Here is a 15,572-nt window from a genome sequence, read left to right on the forward strand (position 1 = left end):
AGCCCTGAATGGAGCGCTAGTAGAGAGTGATGCTACTTCTGCTGGGCCCATTGACCGTGGTCCTGACATTCACCAGGTCTCTAGAATTTACGAAGCATTTGCACTCACATTCTCTCATTTGACCCTATCCCCATTTTACAGGTGAAGAAACTGAGGCTCAGAGTAGTGATGTGAGATTTTTTTCTGGAGGTCACATAACTAGAAAATGGCAGGGCTAAGAGTCCGGTCCTTGCCTTCTGGCTCTTAATCTGTCTTTCCTTTAAATGCATAATAATATCAGAGGCTTGGGTTTTTAATTTGAAATGGGAAGGAAATGAACTATTATATGCCTTAGCTCTAACCAGCATAATCATAAGCTTGTTGTAAAGTCACATATTTATCCACTCTCTCTCCAACTCACCAATCAAAACCTGCTCTCCCCAGGGCTTTGAATTAGTCATTTATACTGTAGTATCAATCTGTTGTCTCTACAGACGATCATGCATGTTGTCTCCCTTTATTTGTAAAATAAGCAGTTGGGTCCTAATTAAAAGAAACTTGAGCATCCAAGAGCAGGCATGAAAGGCACTGGAGATACCAGGGCTCTTTTCTGGGACGTGTGAAACTGTATAACAGAGACAGCCAGCACTCTGCAAGCGGGTGAAAGTGAAAGAGTTAGTTGTCAGTCGTGTCTGACTCTTTGTGACCCCATGGATGATAGCCCACCAGGCTCCTCTGTCCTTGGGATTCTCCAGGCAAGAGTACTGGAGCAGGTTGCCATGTCCTCCTCCAGGGGAGCTTGTCTACCCAGGGATCGAACTTGAGTCCCTTAACATCTCCTGCATTGGCAGGTGGGTTCTTTACCACTAGCACCATCTGGGAAACCCACAGAAGGTAACTGCTCAGTCATGTCAGACTCTTGGCGACCCCAGGACTGTAGATCATAAAGTTCCTCTGTTCATGGAATTCTCCAGGCAAGGCTACTGGAGGGTGTAGCCATTCCCTTCTCCAGGGGATCTTCCTGACCTAGGGATCAAACCCAGGTTGCCTGCATTGTAGGCGGATTCTTTACCATCTGAGCCACCAGGGAAACCCTGCGGACAGGGATCAGGAAATCCTCCATCCCATGCTGCTCTCAGGAGTGTAGGCAGCAGTGAAAGGAGAGTCATCAGACTTCAGTGCTTTTCTGAGTAGGGCAGGAGGGAGTGGGGTAGATTCTCCCCTGGTCTAGAGCATTTTGTCAGGGGGAGCAGAGCTGGCCACTGGGTCATGACGTTAAAGAAAAGTCCATGGCCCACACCTGCTCAGATGAGAGAGAAGAACTTGGTGTAGGGCAGCAGGGTCCCTGGAATTGCCAGGTGAGGCGCCTGCATGGGAGTGAACTGAACGCAGTTGACCCTTGTTCGACGCTGGTTTGAACTACAGGGTCCACTTATACCCAGATATTTTCCAACAGTAAATACTGCAGTGTGTGTGGTCCAGGGGGCATCCTTGGACGCAGAGGGACTGAGGACTTGGAGGAATAACCCATGTTGTTCAAGGGCCAGCTGTAGTCTGAAGGCCTCTGCCTTTGCCCCCTCCTTCCCCCTGCTGTGCTTCGTTCACCTTTGTGCTTCCTCAGATCAGCCTCCTTTGTGTGGAATCAGAGGTCAGAGAGTGGGGGTACCTGCCTCACATGCCAGCCTAGGTTTTAACCATAGACCTGGCCACTGAATCAGAGAAGCTGCCATCCCTAAAAAACACTTCAGTTTTGATACACGCTGTCAGCAACCTCAGAGCAGGGCACCTCTGCAGGGTAACACAGGGGCACGTCCCTGCTCTCCCGATGCCATAACCTTGAAGCAGAGTCATCCTTTGTCAGATGGCGTTAGGGGTGCCCACCTCCTAGAGCATCCATATAAGGCCCCTAAGACGCTGGCTGGCTTCAGCATTTTTATCATCATCATCTTCACCATCATTGTCCAGGACACCCAGGGCTCTCATCTCTGGCCCGAATCATGTGTCTTGTAAACTATTTATGCCTTAGGAGATGAGTTCTTTGAATGTGGTTTGAACCCTGCGAAATAGCACGTGCTCTGACCTGGAGCAGAGTCATCCTGGAGCTCGGGGTGTCTCCTCCTGGGCAGGAGACAGCTGTGCAGCATTTGCTGGACACCTAGGCCATCCTCTGTAGTAGGGGTGGATGGCCTTTCTAACAGTCGCTGAGGAGCTGGGAGAGCTGTGTCACCACACTGGTGGCAGCTTCTGCCCAGGGGCAGACAGTGAACCAGCCCCTGTGGCCCACTCTGTGCTCATGGCTCCTGTCCGGAGCAAGAAGCAAGAGCTCTTGGGAGAACCCGTCCTTGCAGGTCACGGGGGTGACCTCGGCCTTCTGGGTACCATAGCATCCCAAACAGAACCTGTAGGTCAGCAGGCTGTGAATTCAGAGACGGGGTGAACCCAAAGCTAAGGCTGAGGTTAGGATTCAAGGATTCGAGGATTTCAAAAACAGTTTGAAACAAAGTATGAGTTGAAAGGAGAACGTGTGTGTGTGTGTGTGTGTGTGTGTGTGTGAAAGCATTTCTAGTTTCAAGGCAGGAGCAAAGATGGTGGGGATTTTCATCATTGTTTAAACGTGCTGTTTCAGGTTTCAGCAGCTTCTGAGGTTTTTATGGTTCATGCCAAGTCTGGGGGGAAATCTGTCAAAACGTCTTTTGACATTTTACTCTCCCAGGGCCTTTTAGACTCAAGCAGAAAATGGAGTTCCTGCAAGGGGATTCCTTCCGCAGCTCCCTCACTGTCCTGCCCTTCAGAGGATGGCTCGGTGAGAGCGTGGTGCGGGCACATCATGATGTGAGGGTTCATCCTTGCACTGTTGCACACTCACCCCATCTCCTGCCCACCCCAGAGCCTGTGTCAGGAGCCCCTGCCCGTCCCCTGCTCTGTAGGATCCAGTGCTTGTGTATGTAATAAACATGCCCGTCGCGTTTTCCTCTTCCCCGGATTCTTACAACTTCCTTTAGCTGATTCTCACAACATCGCTTCCTGATCTGGTGTCATGTATGGGCTTGATGTCACAGCTGGGAGGCGTGGAGAGGAGCTCACCCTGGTGGAGGTGTCCTGGAGCCGGGCCCCTCCCTGGTGGTGAGAGGTCTGGTCCCGCCCTGCAGGGAGGAGTGTCCGGGAGGCGTGCAGGCCTGCTGGGTGGGGGCCTGGGGCTGCATTGCAGGAGAATGTGGATGCTCTGAGCCTTGTGCTCTGCCTCCCTGCAGGCAGTGCTGCACCCTGCGTACACAGTGATTCTGCACCTGCTGTGTTCTGAGCGCCTCCCCGCTCCTAGTGGCCATTAGCATGAAGATTAAGGAGGACTCACGAGAACGGGTATGAGCCTCGCGCCCAGCACCAGCAGGCAGTGGGCAGAGTGGGCCCTGCTGCTCTTCTGCTGCCAACCCCACCAGCATCGTCATCGTCGCCACCCACAGGATGGGTGGCAGGTCCCCCAGCCTTGTGTGTGGTGGGCCGCTGCAGGCACTGCTGGAGACAGGGCCTGGGGGTCTGCACTCACTCAGGAAGGAGCTTTCCCGGTGGGTTTATTACTGTTCCTCTTCTGTCTTGGTTTCCTGAGGCTTGGGGGGCCACATTAAATGTTAATGTCAAGAGTGGCTTGAAAAAACTACCCAACAGTGACAGAGAGCTTCACACAAGACCAGATCTGTTTTTTTATAGACCTGTTTGCTTAGTTTTTAAAAGCCTAAAAAATGGCTTCACAGTGATGCCTGGGGCTAATTCGATGCTATCAGGAGACACTGCCGTCTCCTTGCTGTTTACCTAAAACAGGGGCTGGGCAGAGGCCGACAGAGGTGAGAGTCATCGTCTGTGCCTGTGTTACCCTTAATGCCACGAGCTCAGGTTACAGGGGGATGCAGCCCTGCAGCCTCTCTGGAATCACGTGTGTCTTCGGGGCCAAGTCACCCTCTAACTGCTCCTGCACGCCGTGTGGTCGCGTTGCCCGATCATTGCCGAGAGCCAGGCAAAGGTGGATGTCTGCACCTGCTACGCGGGCCAGTGACTCAGGGCACCTTCCCGGGTTCAGGGGACCCCCGGCCAGCTCTCTCTGCTTTTAGACCTGTGTGCTTGCTGTTGTTAACAATAGTAGCAGCCTTTGTCCATCCCAGACTCCCTGCCAGGCACCTGTTCTAAGCTGTCTTTAACCTTAGAAATCATCCTACAAGAAAGATTTTATTATCCTCAAGCTACAAATAAAGAAGCCAGGGCTCATACAGGTGAAGTAACTTGTCCGAGGTCACACTGCTAGTAAGGGGGGATGCAGCTTGCTGACAGGCCTGTCCTGCCCACACTGACCATCCCTGCTGAAACTCCAGCCAAGGAGTGGGTAGGTATATGTGGATTTTAGGCCAGGGCCATTTGAGGCCCTCCCTTGGCCCAGATGAAAATGCAGCAGGCTTGGAAGGTGGCAGCTGCACCAAAGGGTCCTTGGTGGAATTCTCCACTTTTGTGTTTAATTATGTAGGTGATTCCATCTCGCTTGGAAAGACAGAAGAAAAAACTAGCCCCACAAACCAGGTGACGACATGGTAAACTTTTTCAATGGTTTGTCTTCCAAACTTTTATATGGGTACATACACTCCCATAGGTACTGAACAAAAATGGGATGGTTTCTGTATGGGCTACTCTGTAACCCATCTGTCTCCTCACCTGATGCTCGAAACAGCCTCTCCAGGGCTGGCTCAGCCCCCGTTCCCAGGAGGCTATGCAGACACCTGACGTTCTCAAAGGTTCTTCTGAGTGAGCACATGCCATTCACAGCCTAGAGCTGTGTGAACGGAAGCCCTCAGGACTGCAGCTAAAATCTTGCATAACCCAAAGTGAAAGTCACTCAGTCGTATCCGATTCTTTGCAACCCCATGGACTGTACAGTCCGTGGAATTTTCCAGGCCAGAATGCTTGAGTGGGTAGCCTTTCCCTTCTCCAGGGGATCTTCCCAACCCAGGGATTGAACCCAGGTCTCCCGCATTGCAGGAGGATTCTTTACCAGCTGAGCCACAAGGGAAGCCCAAGAATACTGGAGTGGGTAGATCCCTTCTCCAGCGGATCTTTCTGACCCAGGAATTGAACCAGGGTCTCCTGCATTGCAGGCAGATTCTTTACCAGCTGAGCTATCAGGGAAGCCCAAGTCCTCGAGTCAGATCCCTACGAGGGGCAGCATCTGCAGGATCTCAGCAGGCCCCACAGCAGCTGAGCATCAGGCCCGGCCCTGCCTCTTGGAGGTGCTGAAAGCCATGAGGACAGATGCTACAGCCTCTGCAGAACTTTGGAGACACCCACTGAGATCTCATAGGGCAGTGCTTTTTACAGACTGGGAAAAACATCAGTGACTGAGCTAGGAAAAATAACGAAGAAATGGTGGATCTGGGTAATCACCTGTTTTTCTGATTCCTGGCCCTCCACAGAAGCTCCATCCAGCACAACCTCTAACTCATACAGGAAGATGATATTCAGTCCGTGGGATGGGGCAGCTGGGGTCCTGTCTCTCCTTTCCCATTCACTACCTGTAACCTTGGGCAAGACTCTGGCAGCCGTATATCTCAGTGGATGGTTGTAAAATGTTCCACACTGTTGTGGAATCCTACAGCTGAGCCCACAGACAGAACAAGCTGCATACAGGAGGGAGGCGTCCGGAGTACTTTGCCCCAGCCCAGGCCCAGAGCATGTTAATAAACAAGACTAAGAACTCTCAGAGGGGAGATTAGTCTTCCAGGTTGCCCCAGGCTCTTGAATTTTACAACGGTCATCTGTCCTTTCACACCAGAGGTTTTGTGAGTTCTGGGTGTGATTTTAGTAGGTCCATAGGATTGAGCCCTTGCCCTGATTGCACATAAATAATAATGACAGCTGCAAGAGGCATTGGGCAGGAAGTGCCCTGCTGGCAGCATCTGCATACCTCGCAGTCAGGGGGCCCATGAAAGTGAGACCAGAGTCCCAGGTCCTTCTCTGTTAGCCTGTGTAGTTTTCTGAGGACCCAGAAACCCCACCACGGCCTACCCACCTCCTTCTCCAGGGAGCACCAGGACAGCCCGCTCTTCCTCCTGCTGTGTCTCCCACGGCAGGTGGCACCCGTGAGCCAAGTCAAGACACCACAAGGCCCAGTGGTCCATCCAGTAGCACACATGGCCCCCTCTTCCCCAATTACCCAGTAGTCACCGGAATGAGGCTTCACACACATGCTTTCCCAGGGAGCAGGGCTTTAAAAAAATTTATGAGCAATTTAAATATAAAAGTCTTTAATGGTGTAGGTGGACTAGTCAAATGCCTACTTAAAATATGTAACTTAGTCATGTAATTATATGTTCATATTTAAAGTTTATATGTTTTAATTTAGAAATACTGCTATTTTCTGTCTTTATTGTATTACGAAGTGGAACCTGATAAAATTGCTATTTCCTGCGGAGTTGAAAACAGTTGAATATAAGCAATTTTGTAAAGTGCATCTGAGCATTTATAGCATCTGTCTTCTTCACCACTCACTCCGCCTTCTGATCCCTTGTTCAGTTTGCCAGTGTGCAGGGCGCTGCCATGCCCAGCCACTGAGATGCCACCTTTTTTTGGATGTGCTCTTTTCATTGGGTATTCCCTCACAAGGTTGGCATGGCCTTGCTCTGCAGTGGGTAACCTTGCTCCGTGTTGGCAGGAGTTAGAACAGGCAAGGCTTTGCTCTTATTCGTAGGACTTCGCACTGTGTTAGGACCCTGAACTGGGCTTCCCTGGTGGCTCAGACAGTAAAGAATCTGCCTGCAATGCAGGAGACCTAGGTTCAATCCCTGGGTTGTGAAGATCCCTTGGAGTAGGAAATGGCAACCCACTCCAGGATTCGTGCCTGGAGAATCCCATGCACAGAGGAGCCTGTGGGCCACATACAGTCCATGGTGTCTCAAAGGGTCAGGCACGACTGAGCAACTAGCACGCAGGACCCTGGGCCATTTCCTTCACTCACCCTGTCGGGTTGGACTTCCAGTCTCTGCAGATAGCCACTTCCCAGATTACTTTTCAAGTGATTTTTAAACATTTTTACACCACCCTCCCTCATAACTTAACGGATTATAATGTCCTACTTCCAGGAGAAAAAAGCTAAATTTCTTTGCCTCTCTTTTTATTTTAACTCCCAGCTGTTCTTGCTACAAATAATTGAGGGCACCCCTTACCCCTGTCTTGAACTGTGAGAGGTTTTGTTGTTACTTAGGCAATTTATTCTTTTCCAAGAATAATTTTGAATGAAAGGCTTCACTTCTAGTATTTGAGCACACCTCTTACCTCTCTGGGCTTCCCAGATAGCACTGGTGATAAGGAACCTGCCTGCCAATGCAGGAAATATGAGATATGGGTTTGATCCCTGGGTTGGGAAGATCCCCTGGAGGAGGGATACAGTCCATAGGGTCCCAAAGAGTTGGATACGACTGAAGTGACTTAGCATGCAGCACATCACCTCTATATAAACTTAATATTTGGGACTTCAGGTGGACATCTGTTCTTGCTTAATTATACATCTGTGCTAAGTCACTTCAGTTGTATCTGACTCTGTGTGACCCCACAGACTGTAGCCGGCCAGGCTCCTCTCTATAGGATTCTCCAGGCAAGAATGCTGGAGTGGGTTGCCATTCCCTTCTCCAAAGGATCTTCCTGACCCAGGGATCAAACCCGTGCCTCTTAAACATCTCCTGCTTTGGCAAGCAGGTTCTTTACCACTGATGCCACCTAGGAAGCTTAATTACACATCAGTTCAGTTCAGTCGCTCAGTCGTGTCCGACTCTTTGCGACCCCATGAATCGCAGCACGCCAGGCCTCCCTGTCCATCACCAACTCCTGGAGTTCACTGAGACTCACGTCCATCAAGTCAGTGATGCCATCCAGCCATCTCATCCTCTGTCGTCCCCTTCTCCTCCTGCCCCCAATCCCTCCCAGCATCAGAGTCCTTTCCAATTACACATATTTGTATACAAATACTTGACTACTTCTTTGTAAGAAAACAGAGCTCTGCACACTATACACAGGACCCAGGGAAGAAATCCAGATGAGTCAGAGGTTCTCAGCTCTGGCTGCTTGTTGGAGTCACCTGGAGAGCTTTGAAAAACACTGATGCCCGGTGCCTCCTCCAGGGATACTGACTGATGGGTCTGGGCATCGAGATCTTTCCAAGTTCTCCAGGTGACCCCACGCAGCAGATCCCCAGCCTGCAGCCTCTCCCTCGGGGATGCCCTCCAGGCAGAAGTCACATGGCTGTGGCACCTGTTCTGTGTATCTAGTCTGTGGGAACCTGCTCACGTGACCTCATGCCTCCACAGAGCACCCCTCAGACTTCCCTGTGCTCCTGTACCAACTCCTGAGCTCTGGGGCGGAACCCAGGAATGTGTGTTTATCATGCGCAAGGGATGCATCTCCAAGCTGCGAGCTTCCCCTAATGGCCTTACCAAGAAGATGGGCATGGAGCAAGGCGCACAGCCTTGCCTCTCAGGGAGAGCCCATTCTGGTTTGAACGTGCCAGGACCCTCAGCGGAGGAGGTGGGGGAAGGGGGCATTGTGGTTTTCCTACGTCGGTTATGGTTTGGAAAGACTGTTCCCCATCAGAGCACTGTGCCCTCTGAGCCTTTCATCTTTCTAAAGTGGAAAAAAAAAATTGTGATCTTGCTTGTTAGACTAGAAAGCAGAAGAATTCACCTGGGGCACAAAATCCCCTTTGGGAGCACAGACGATGGCCGCTTCTCACGGATGAAGGGCTCCGCACCGAGCCTGTGCAGGAGGGCTCCTCCCAGGCCCTGGAGAAGGCGCTTCCTCCAGCACAGGCCAGGGTTGACCAAGGGGAGAAATGGGGAGACACATGATGCAGATAGCACCTGGCATCCTCACTACGCATGGCATTCAGAGAGGCCTTGCTCCCCTCTCACCTCTAGGTGCCCGTGTCCGCCCTGGCTGGGCTGCTGCACCTGTGGTCTTTGCTTTATTCAAGTTCTGCAGAGTGCCCTCAGAGCCCTGTAAGCCACAGGTTGTGTGCATGTTAGTGGAGCCCAGATGAAGAGAGTGTGTGTGTGGACCAGGCTCTCTGGCCGGGAGCTGAACAACTTAATGGAGAGATGGTTCTAGGGGCTCCCAGGAAAGCAAGTGAGGGCAAGGAGCTGACAAGCAGGATTGGGGGAGGGAGTCCTGATGCTGGATACCCAGCAGGTTCCCTGTAAAACACTTTAAGGGGCACAAGGGGGAACTAGAGGAAGGGCAGGAGACAGAACACACAGTCTTATAAGGCCTCTCTATGGGAGGGCAGGATGGTCTGCCAAACTCCACTGGTTTGATTTTAGCCATCTGCAAATGCTGGAAATGCCAAGAACTAGGGATTGAGTGTCTAAATTGAAACTGTTAGCCCCTGTATTAGTCCATGAATCCATCATGCAAGAAAGGTTGCACATCTTCATTTCCTGTATCTCTATTTAATTCTGAGCCCCACCCTTCCAGCCTTGTGGAAACTCAACCCCATGGGTATTGGGTTCCTCCCTACATCCAGGGCTGGGCAAATGCCTGGGAGCCTTGTGTGGCACAAGGTGCCAGGGACATCCCTGCGATCATCAGGTTCAGTCCCTTCCTGGGTGCCAGCACGCCCCCCTGCTCACTATCTGGAGAATTTTAAAGCCCAGCTGGTTCTCTGGAACAGGAGTGAGATGGTGGGAGGTGAAGTGCAATGAGCATAAATTAATATTTCAGCAATGTGTCTTAGTCAGCTCAGGCTGCTGTAATGAAATACCGCAGTCTGGGTGACTTGCATAACAAGACATTTATTTCTCGTAGTCCTGGAGGCTGAGTCCGAGGTCAAGGTACTTAGCATATTTGGCTCTTAGTGAGAGGCCACTTCCTGGCTTGCAAACAGGCGCCTTCTCATGTGTCCTCACTCGGTGGAAGGAAAGAACCCTGATCTCTCTCCCTCTTCTTATAAGGACACTAATCTTATCATGGGGGCCCCACCCTCATGACCTCATTTAAACCCGGTTACCTCCCAAAGGACCTACTTTCAAATACCATCCCACTGAGGGTTAGGGCTTCCTGGGCTGCCCACACAGTAAAGAATCTGCCTGCAATAGGGGAGACCTGGGTTCAGTCCCTGGGTTGGGAAGATCCCCTAGAGAAGGAAATGACAACCCACTCCAGTTTTCTTGCCTGGAGAATCCCATGGATGGAGGAGCCTGGTGGGCTACAGTCCATGGGGTCACAAAGAATCGGACACAACTGAGCAACTAACACACACAAGGGCATTAGGGCTTCAACATGTAAATATTTGGAGGTGGAGGGGACCCAGACATGCAGTCTGTAACATCTTGAAACAGTCTTCCATCAGGCTACTGGTATGCAGCCAAGCCCTCTTGTACAGCAATTATTTTAAGCACTTAGGAATGACATGCAGGGGCCAGACCCAGGAGTGGCATCGTCAAAGCCCCTCAGCCCAAGCTCAGCTCCTAGCTCAGCTGTCCCCAGCCCACCTCTCCCTGTCTCTGGCAGTGCTCGTCGACCTGCGGGAAGGGCCTGCAGTCCCGGGTGGTGCAGTGCATGCACAAGGTCACCGGGCGCCATGGCAATGAGTGCCCTGCCCTCTCCAAGCCAGCCGCCTACAAACAGTGCCACCAGGAAGTCTGCAATGACAAGATCAATGTGAACACCATCACCTCCCCTCGGCTCGGTGAGTGCTTCTGCTGAGCCCCCACTCCTGGGACTGCTGCACCCCCTGGCCAGCGAGTCCCCACTGGTGGTGGGAATTCTGTAAGCCAGAAAGCGTGCTCCATGGGCTTTATTTGAGCTCTGGAGAGGCCAACGTGTGTCAGTTCTGGAGAGGATCTGAGGTTTCAGAGATGGAATTTCATTCCTTGTCATGAAAAAGATGCCTCAAACCCTTGAGCCCCTCTCCCAACAAAGGGCAACATGAGAGAATGCTCCTCAAATGTTTTGGGATTCTCTGCATGAAGAAGGCAAAGGAAGGTACTTATTCAGTAAATGAAGGATCTGGGGGTGTCATTTATGAAATCTGGGTGATACATACATGGAATGCTCCTGAAGCTGATGCTCAAGAAAAAGCAGAGGTGTTGACAGATTGGAGCCTTTAATTTGGCAGGGAGCTTTGGTGTGAGCAGTTTGGCCCTGAGTGCTCCAAACCCAGCCCTTTACCTGGCCACATCCCCAGCCAGTGGTGGCCCAAAAAGAAGAATGTCTAGTGATGATCTGATGATTCCACTGAAAGAGTTTCTGCTTTTCTGAATAGAAATCCTTCGGGAACAGTTTCCCACCCAGAGCCCCTTTCCCTAATGCTGGGGTGCCACCAACGTGAAGGGGTTTCCAAACAAGCTTCACTGGGGGTGGTCTTCAAGCTTGCTGAGGTGTTCGCCAGGCTTTGGCATGCACAGCCCTCCTTGGTGTCCTCCAGAGGCCTCAATCTGGCAGGAGTGTGTCTCTGCGTGACCGAGAGCAGGGAGATTCAGGCCACTTGCTTGTGCTGTGACCGTGTGCTTTTGTGTGCCCTTGGATGTCCACTCCCTGGGCCCTTCTGTTTTATAAATTTCAACAGATTGCATCCTCTCCCATAAACCGACTGTGGATGCCATTCAGCTCAGAAGCAGGGGTGGCAGTGCCCTCGCACCGAACCCCGAAATGGTCAGGTTGGACCCAGAGTGTCCCTTGTGAAAGCTACAGCCCTGGAAGGGGCATGGTCCCCCCAGTCTGTGCAGGGTTCCAGCGTCCACGTAGGGGAGGGCGGCCTGGGAGTGTTATCCGCAGGCACCGGTAACCCCTGGTCTTTCTCTCTCCACCACCCCCTTAGCTGCCCTGACCTACAAATGCACACGGGATCAATGGACAGTGTACTGCAGGGTCATCCGAGAGAAGAACCTCTGCCAGGACATGCGGTGGTACCAGCGCTGCTGCCAGACGTGCAGGGACTTCTATGCGAACAAGATGCGCCAGCCGCCCCCACCGCCGAGCTCCTGACAGGCAGCCCGGTGGTCCCGCGATGCTCCGACGCGAGGTCTGAGTCCCGACGACATGGCTAGATGAAAGCCCACCCACCTGAGAGCCCACCAGTCCTGGGCGGCCGGGACCCACCAAGGCACACCGTGGCTCACCCAGGAGGCTGTCCCGAGAATCCGACTGCATAGAACTTGAGAGTGGACTTGACGTTTGCTTAGTGCTTTTATACTTAATATATTGTTAACAGCCACTGGATGGCTTTCTACGATAAGGAAAAAAAAATAGGTATGAGTCACAAAATAATTGTAATTTCTAAGTTCCACGTACCTCAAAGGGAACACCTCTGACAGACGGTCGTCAAGAGAGACGTCACAGGCGCCCCTGTCTTGACTTTTCCTCTGACGTTTGAATTCCCAGTGCTCGATGTACCGTGGGGTGGGGGTGGGGGGCGGGGGGAGGATATCCAAAAAAATGAGATGCTTTCCTTTAAAAACAGGCTTTATTCTCAAAGCCAGTGATGCTCTGGATGGGAGGAGGCTTCTCTGGAGAGGGGGAGCTGCCGGAGCTCCCCGGACACCACCAGGACGCCACGTGGCGCTGCGCCCGGTCAGGGAACGTGCTCTCTAGGTCCTGGGTCTCTCCTCGGAGGTCTTGTCCCTGGGAGGCTGAGTGTGTGTGAACCACCAAGGATGCCAGGGCTACGTAGCTCTGCACAGCAGCCACATGGGGGAGAATGTTCCAGTAGTGTCTGGGTTAGAGGACACAGCTAGTTTTCAGATCTCTGCAGTCCCCCACACAGGGAGACAGAGAGCCGCTCCTCAAGGTGCTGTGCGCGGAGGCACGTGCTGGTCTAGCCTTGGGCTTGCTGCCTGCATAGAGGTGAGCTCAGCGCAGCTTTGTGAGGGTGGGGCGCTCCCTCTTTGCTCCATGGGACCTCTGCTCTAGCCAGTACTTCACGAAGCTTTGCACGCGTTAGAGATGGCTTTGCGCTGACCCTGGCCATCTATCTGAAGTTGGTCCTTCCTGGAAGCGCTGACTCAGGCTCAGACCTGGTGCTTCACCCTGACACGGGGCGGATTTCCTCCAGGACCACTCAGCCTGGCAGAGGAGTGCCCCCTGCCCAGGATGGCTGTGTGCTCGTCCCGCTCCCCTGTGGTCCAGACCATGCAGTGTTCGTCACTGTCTGTCGTTACTGACCCACTTTAGTGGGGCAAGGATGACAGAAAAGCCTGAAGAAGGCGTTTGCCTCCTATGGTCACCTTACCCCTCAAAACGTAGTTGGGCCCTCTCTGAAGGCAGGAAGATGACAGGAGTGTGTGAAAGCACAAAGATGGTAGGTAGGACCCTGCCCGCCAGGGAGCTGGGGGAAGGGGACCCGACATGCTGGGAGGTCTGGTCTGCTGGCCAGCTGGGTGGGTGTTTGATGGGTACTTCTATTCAAGGACTTTATCATGAAAAAACCGCCCTCTCCTCCCTTATTTCAGAGGGGATCTTACTTAGGCTAATCTCCGTGGGATCATCTCCAAGTGCTTCTTGATTTATTGGTGCTGTGTTTATGTATCTGTGTTTGTGTTTTTGACGTCACAACTTTGGAGTCAGCTTAAATCAGAAAGAGACACTCTGCCCTGTCCAGCCTGCCCTGCGGGCTTGTTTTGCTTTCTGATTGTTACTACCCCAGAGGCAGAGAAGTGGTCGGATGGCCGGGCATCTGTTCAGTTCCACTTGAATCTGTGAGAAGTGTTGAGAAAGCTCCTTAGGTGCTCTATGGCAAGACCCCGGAGGGTGCCAGGCTGGGGCAGCCCACCTGCAGGGTGAGCTCCTGCGGCTGCCCAGGGCCTGTGCAGAACGCTGTCCTCCCTGCTCCGGCTTGGCCGTCAGCAGACTCCCCCAAAGCCCTCAAAGCCTTGGGGAGCTAGGGCTTAGTTTTCCCCCAGCCCCGGATGGACTGTGCTTTACCGTGGATGGACGGAAAGCTCTCAGCCTCTGGGGCTGAGGAGCGGAATCAGGGCAGCCAGCCAAGTAGTCAGGGCAGCCTTGCATGCTGTCTGTGTGGGAACCACGGGCCCACCTGAGCCGGGCAGGCCTGTGCATGGCCCAGAGGTGAGCCCTTTTCCTGGTGCTTCTCAGTCTCCCCACTGGCCACCCTGGCTGTATCAACTGGACGCCCCTGGCAAGGGCCCTGCACCCTCAGAATGCAAGTGATCGATTCAGTTATCATTAAACATCCCTTTAGTTCCCCAAAGTTCGGGGTTTTTCTGAGCTCTTGCAGCTCTTGCTGGCACTGTCGCTCTGAAATTCACCAGCCCACCTTCTGTTCACGGCACAAACAATGGTTGATCTCGGTGAAGCCGTCATGGCATTCCTGCTCCACTTTGTACAGAAGACAATGAAACCCTGTCGTTGCAACAGCGATGTTTCTTTATTAACAACACCCTGTACTGTCACTCAAGTACTGTACCTTTTTGGTTGCACAAATGTGTCACTAACTACAGACTCTCACAATCTTATGGTGCTATTTCATTGGTGCAAATGAAACCCTCTCGGTTGACCATGGCTTGATATTATCAGAACACAGGGAAAGATCCTCAATGGCAATAATATCATTGCTTTGTTCTCTTTTCTTCATTTCAGAGTCAAATGTATATATTTTCCATTAGTTAACTTACGTACTGTACCCATGGTATTTTTGTTTTACTTTTTGGTGCTGGTTTGAAAGGAAAAAAAAAGCGCAGAAAACAAACATTGGACACCACTGTAAATGAAAAATTAATCATTTCATTGGAAGTGAGTTGAATATGTTTAATAAAATGTTCTTCCATAACAACGTTAAGCTGTCTGTGAAGTAAAAGACAAAAACCAGTCCTCGAGGGCTGGCGGAGGGAGGCTGTGTCCTTCCCTTCTGCAGTGGTCACCCTGCTTGCCTGGGATTGGCTGCAAGGAACCACAACCTGCCGGCCACAGCTGTGGACACTGTCAGAGGTCGCTGGGAAAGGCAGTTCTGGCGGGGTGGCAGCATCTCCCCGAGGGAGCGCTAGCAAACCATTCAGTTCTGGGCCTCCACTGTGCGCCTCCAGAACCCTGGGTGGAGACACAAAGGTCTGACAGCTGTACCGTGAGTCTGAGAGTCTGACACAGAGCAGCCACCTCGCTGGAGGATTCGCCCAGGCTCCATGGGGGTGCAGTGACCCCTCTGCATGGGGCCCCATCATGCCAGAATGGGTGCCTGCTCCCCACAACCTTGCCCTTTCAACCCTTAGCCCCCCTCCTAATCCTTCTGACAGCCCCCCTCCTGCGGGTATGAGGCAGACCTGGCCCTTCTGGCCTCCCAGGCTGCAGGCTCAGCACGGGCATCACACCATCACAGCAGGGACCTCTGGAGCCCCGCTGGGCCTGATGCAGAGCAGGGCTGTCACAGCACCTGCCCCTGGGGGAACTGGCTCCTCCTGGCATCAAGGGGAAAGAGCTCCCCCAGAGCTTCATTAGACAGAATGCCTCTTTTTAATGTTGGAGCAACACCCAGAAGTTTCACAAAATAAAGACCATTTGTTTAACCAGTAGCTAACTCCCCATAGTTTCCCCGTCACCAAGAAACCTGTAGTTTGTAT

The 15,572-nt window shown here is 52.3% G+C and overlaps 1 protein-coding gene across 3 annotated transcripts in view; it reads left to right on the top strand.

Annotated features, from left to right (window-relative positions):
* Positions 1-14,791, top strand: part of ADAMTS17 (ADAM metallopeptidase with thrombospondin type 1 motif 17) — a 407,285-nt gene extending 392,494 nt beyond the window's left edge. For all 3 annotated transcript variants that reach the window (XM_061394241.1, XM_061394239.1, XM_061394240.1), the window contains exons 22-23: positions 10,513-10,690; positions 11,822-14,791. In XM_061394241.1, coding sequence (XP_061250225.1) covers positions 10,513-10,690; positions 11,822-11,988 — 345 coding nt within the window. In that variant the 3' untranslated portion in view covers positions 11,989-14,791. The remainder of the gene's footprint in view (positions 1-10,512; positions 10,691-11,821) is intronic.
* The last annotated feature ends 781 nt before the right edge of the window (positions 14,792-15,572 follow it).

This window comes from Bos javanicus, chromosome 21 (assembly GCF_032452875.1).
Source record: "Bos javanicus breed banteng chromosome 21, ARS-OSU_banteng_1.0, whole genome shotgun sequence".
Taxonomy (NCBI): domain Eukaryota; kingdom Metazoa; phylum Chordata; class Mammalia; order Artiodactyla; family Bovidae; genus Bos; species Bos javanicus.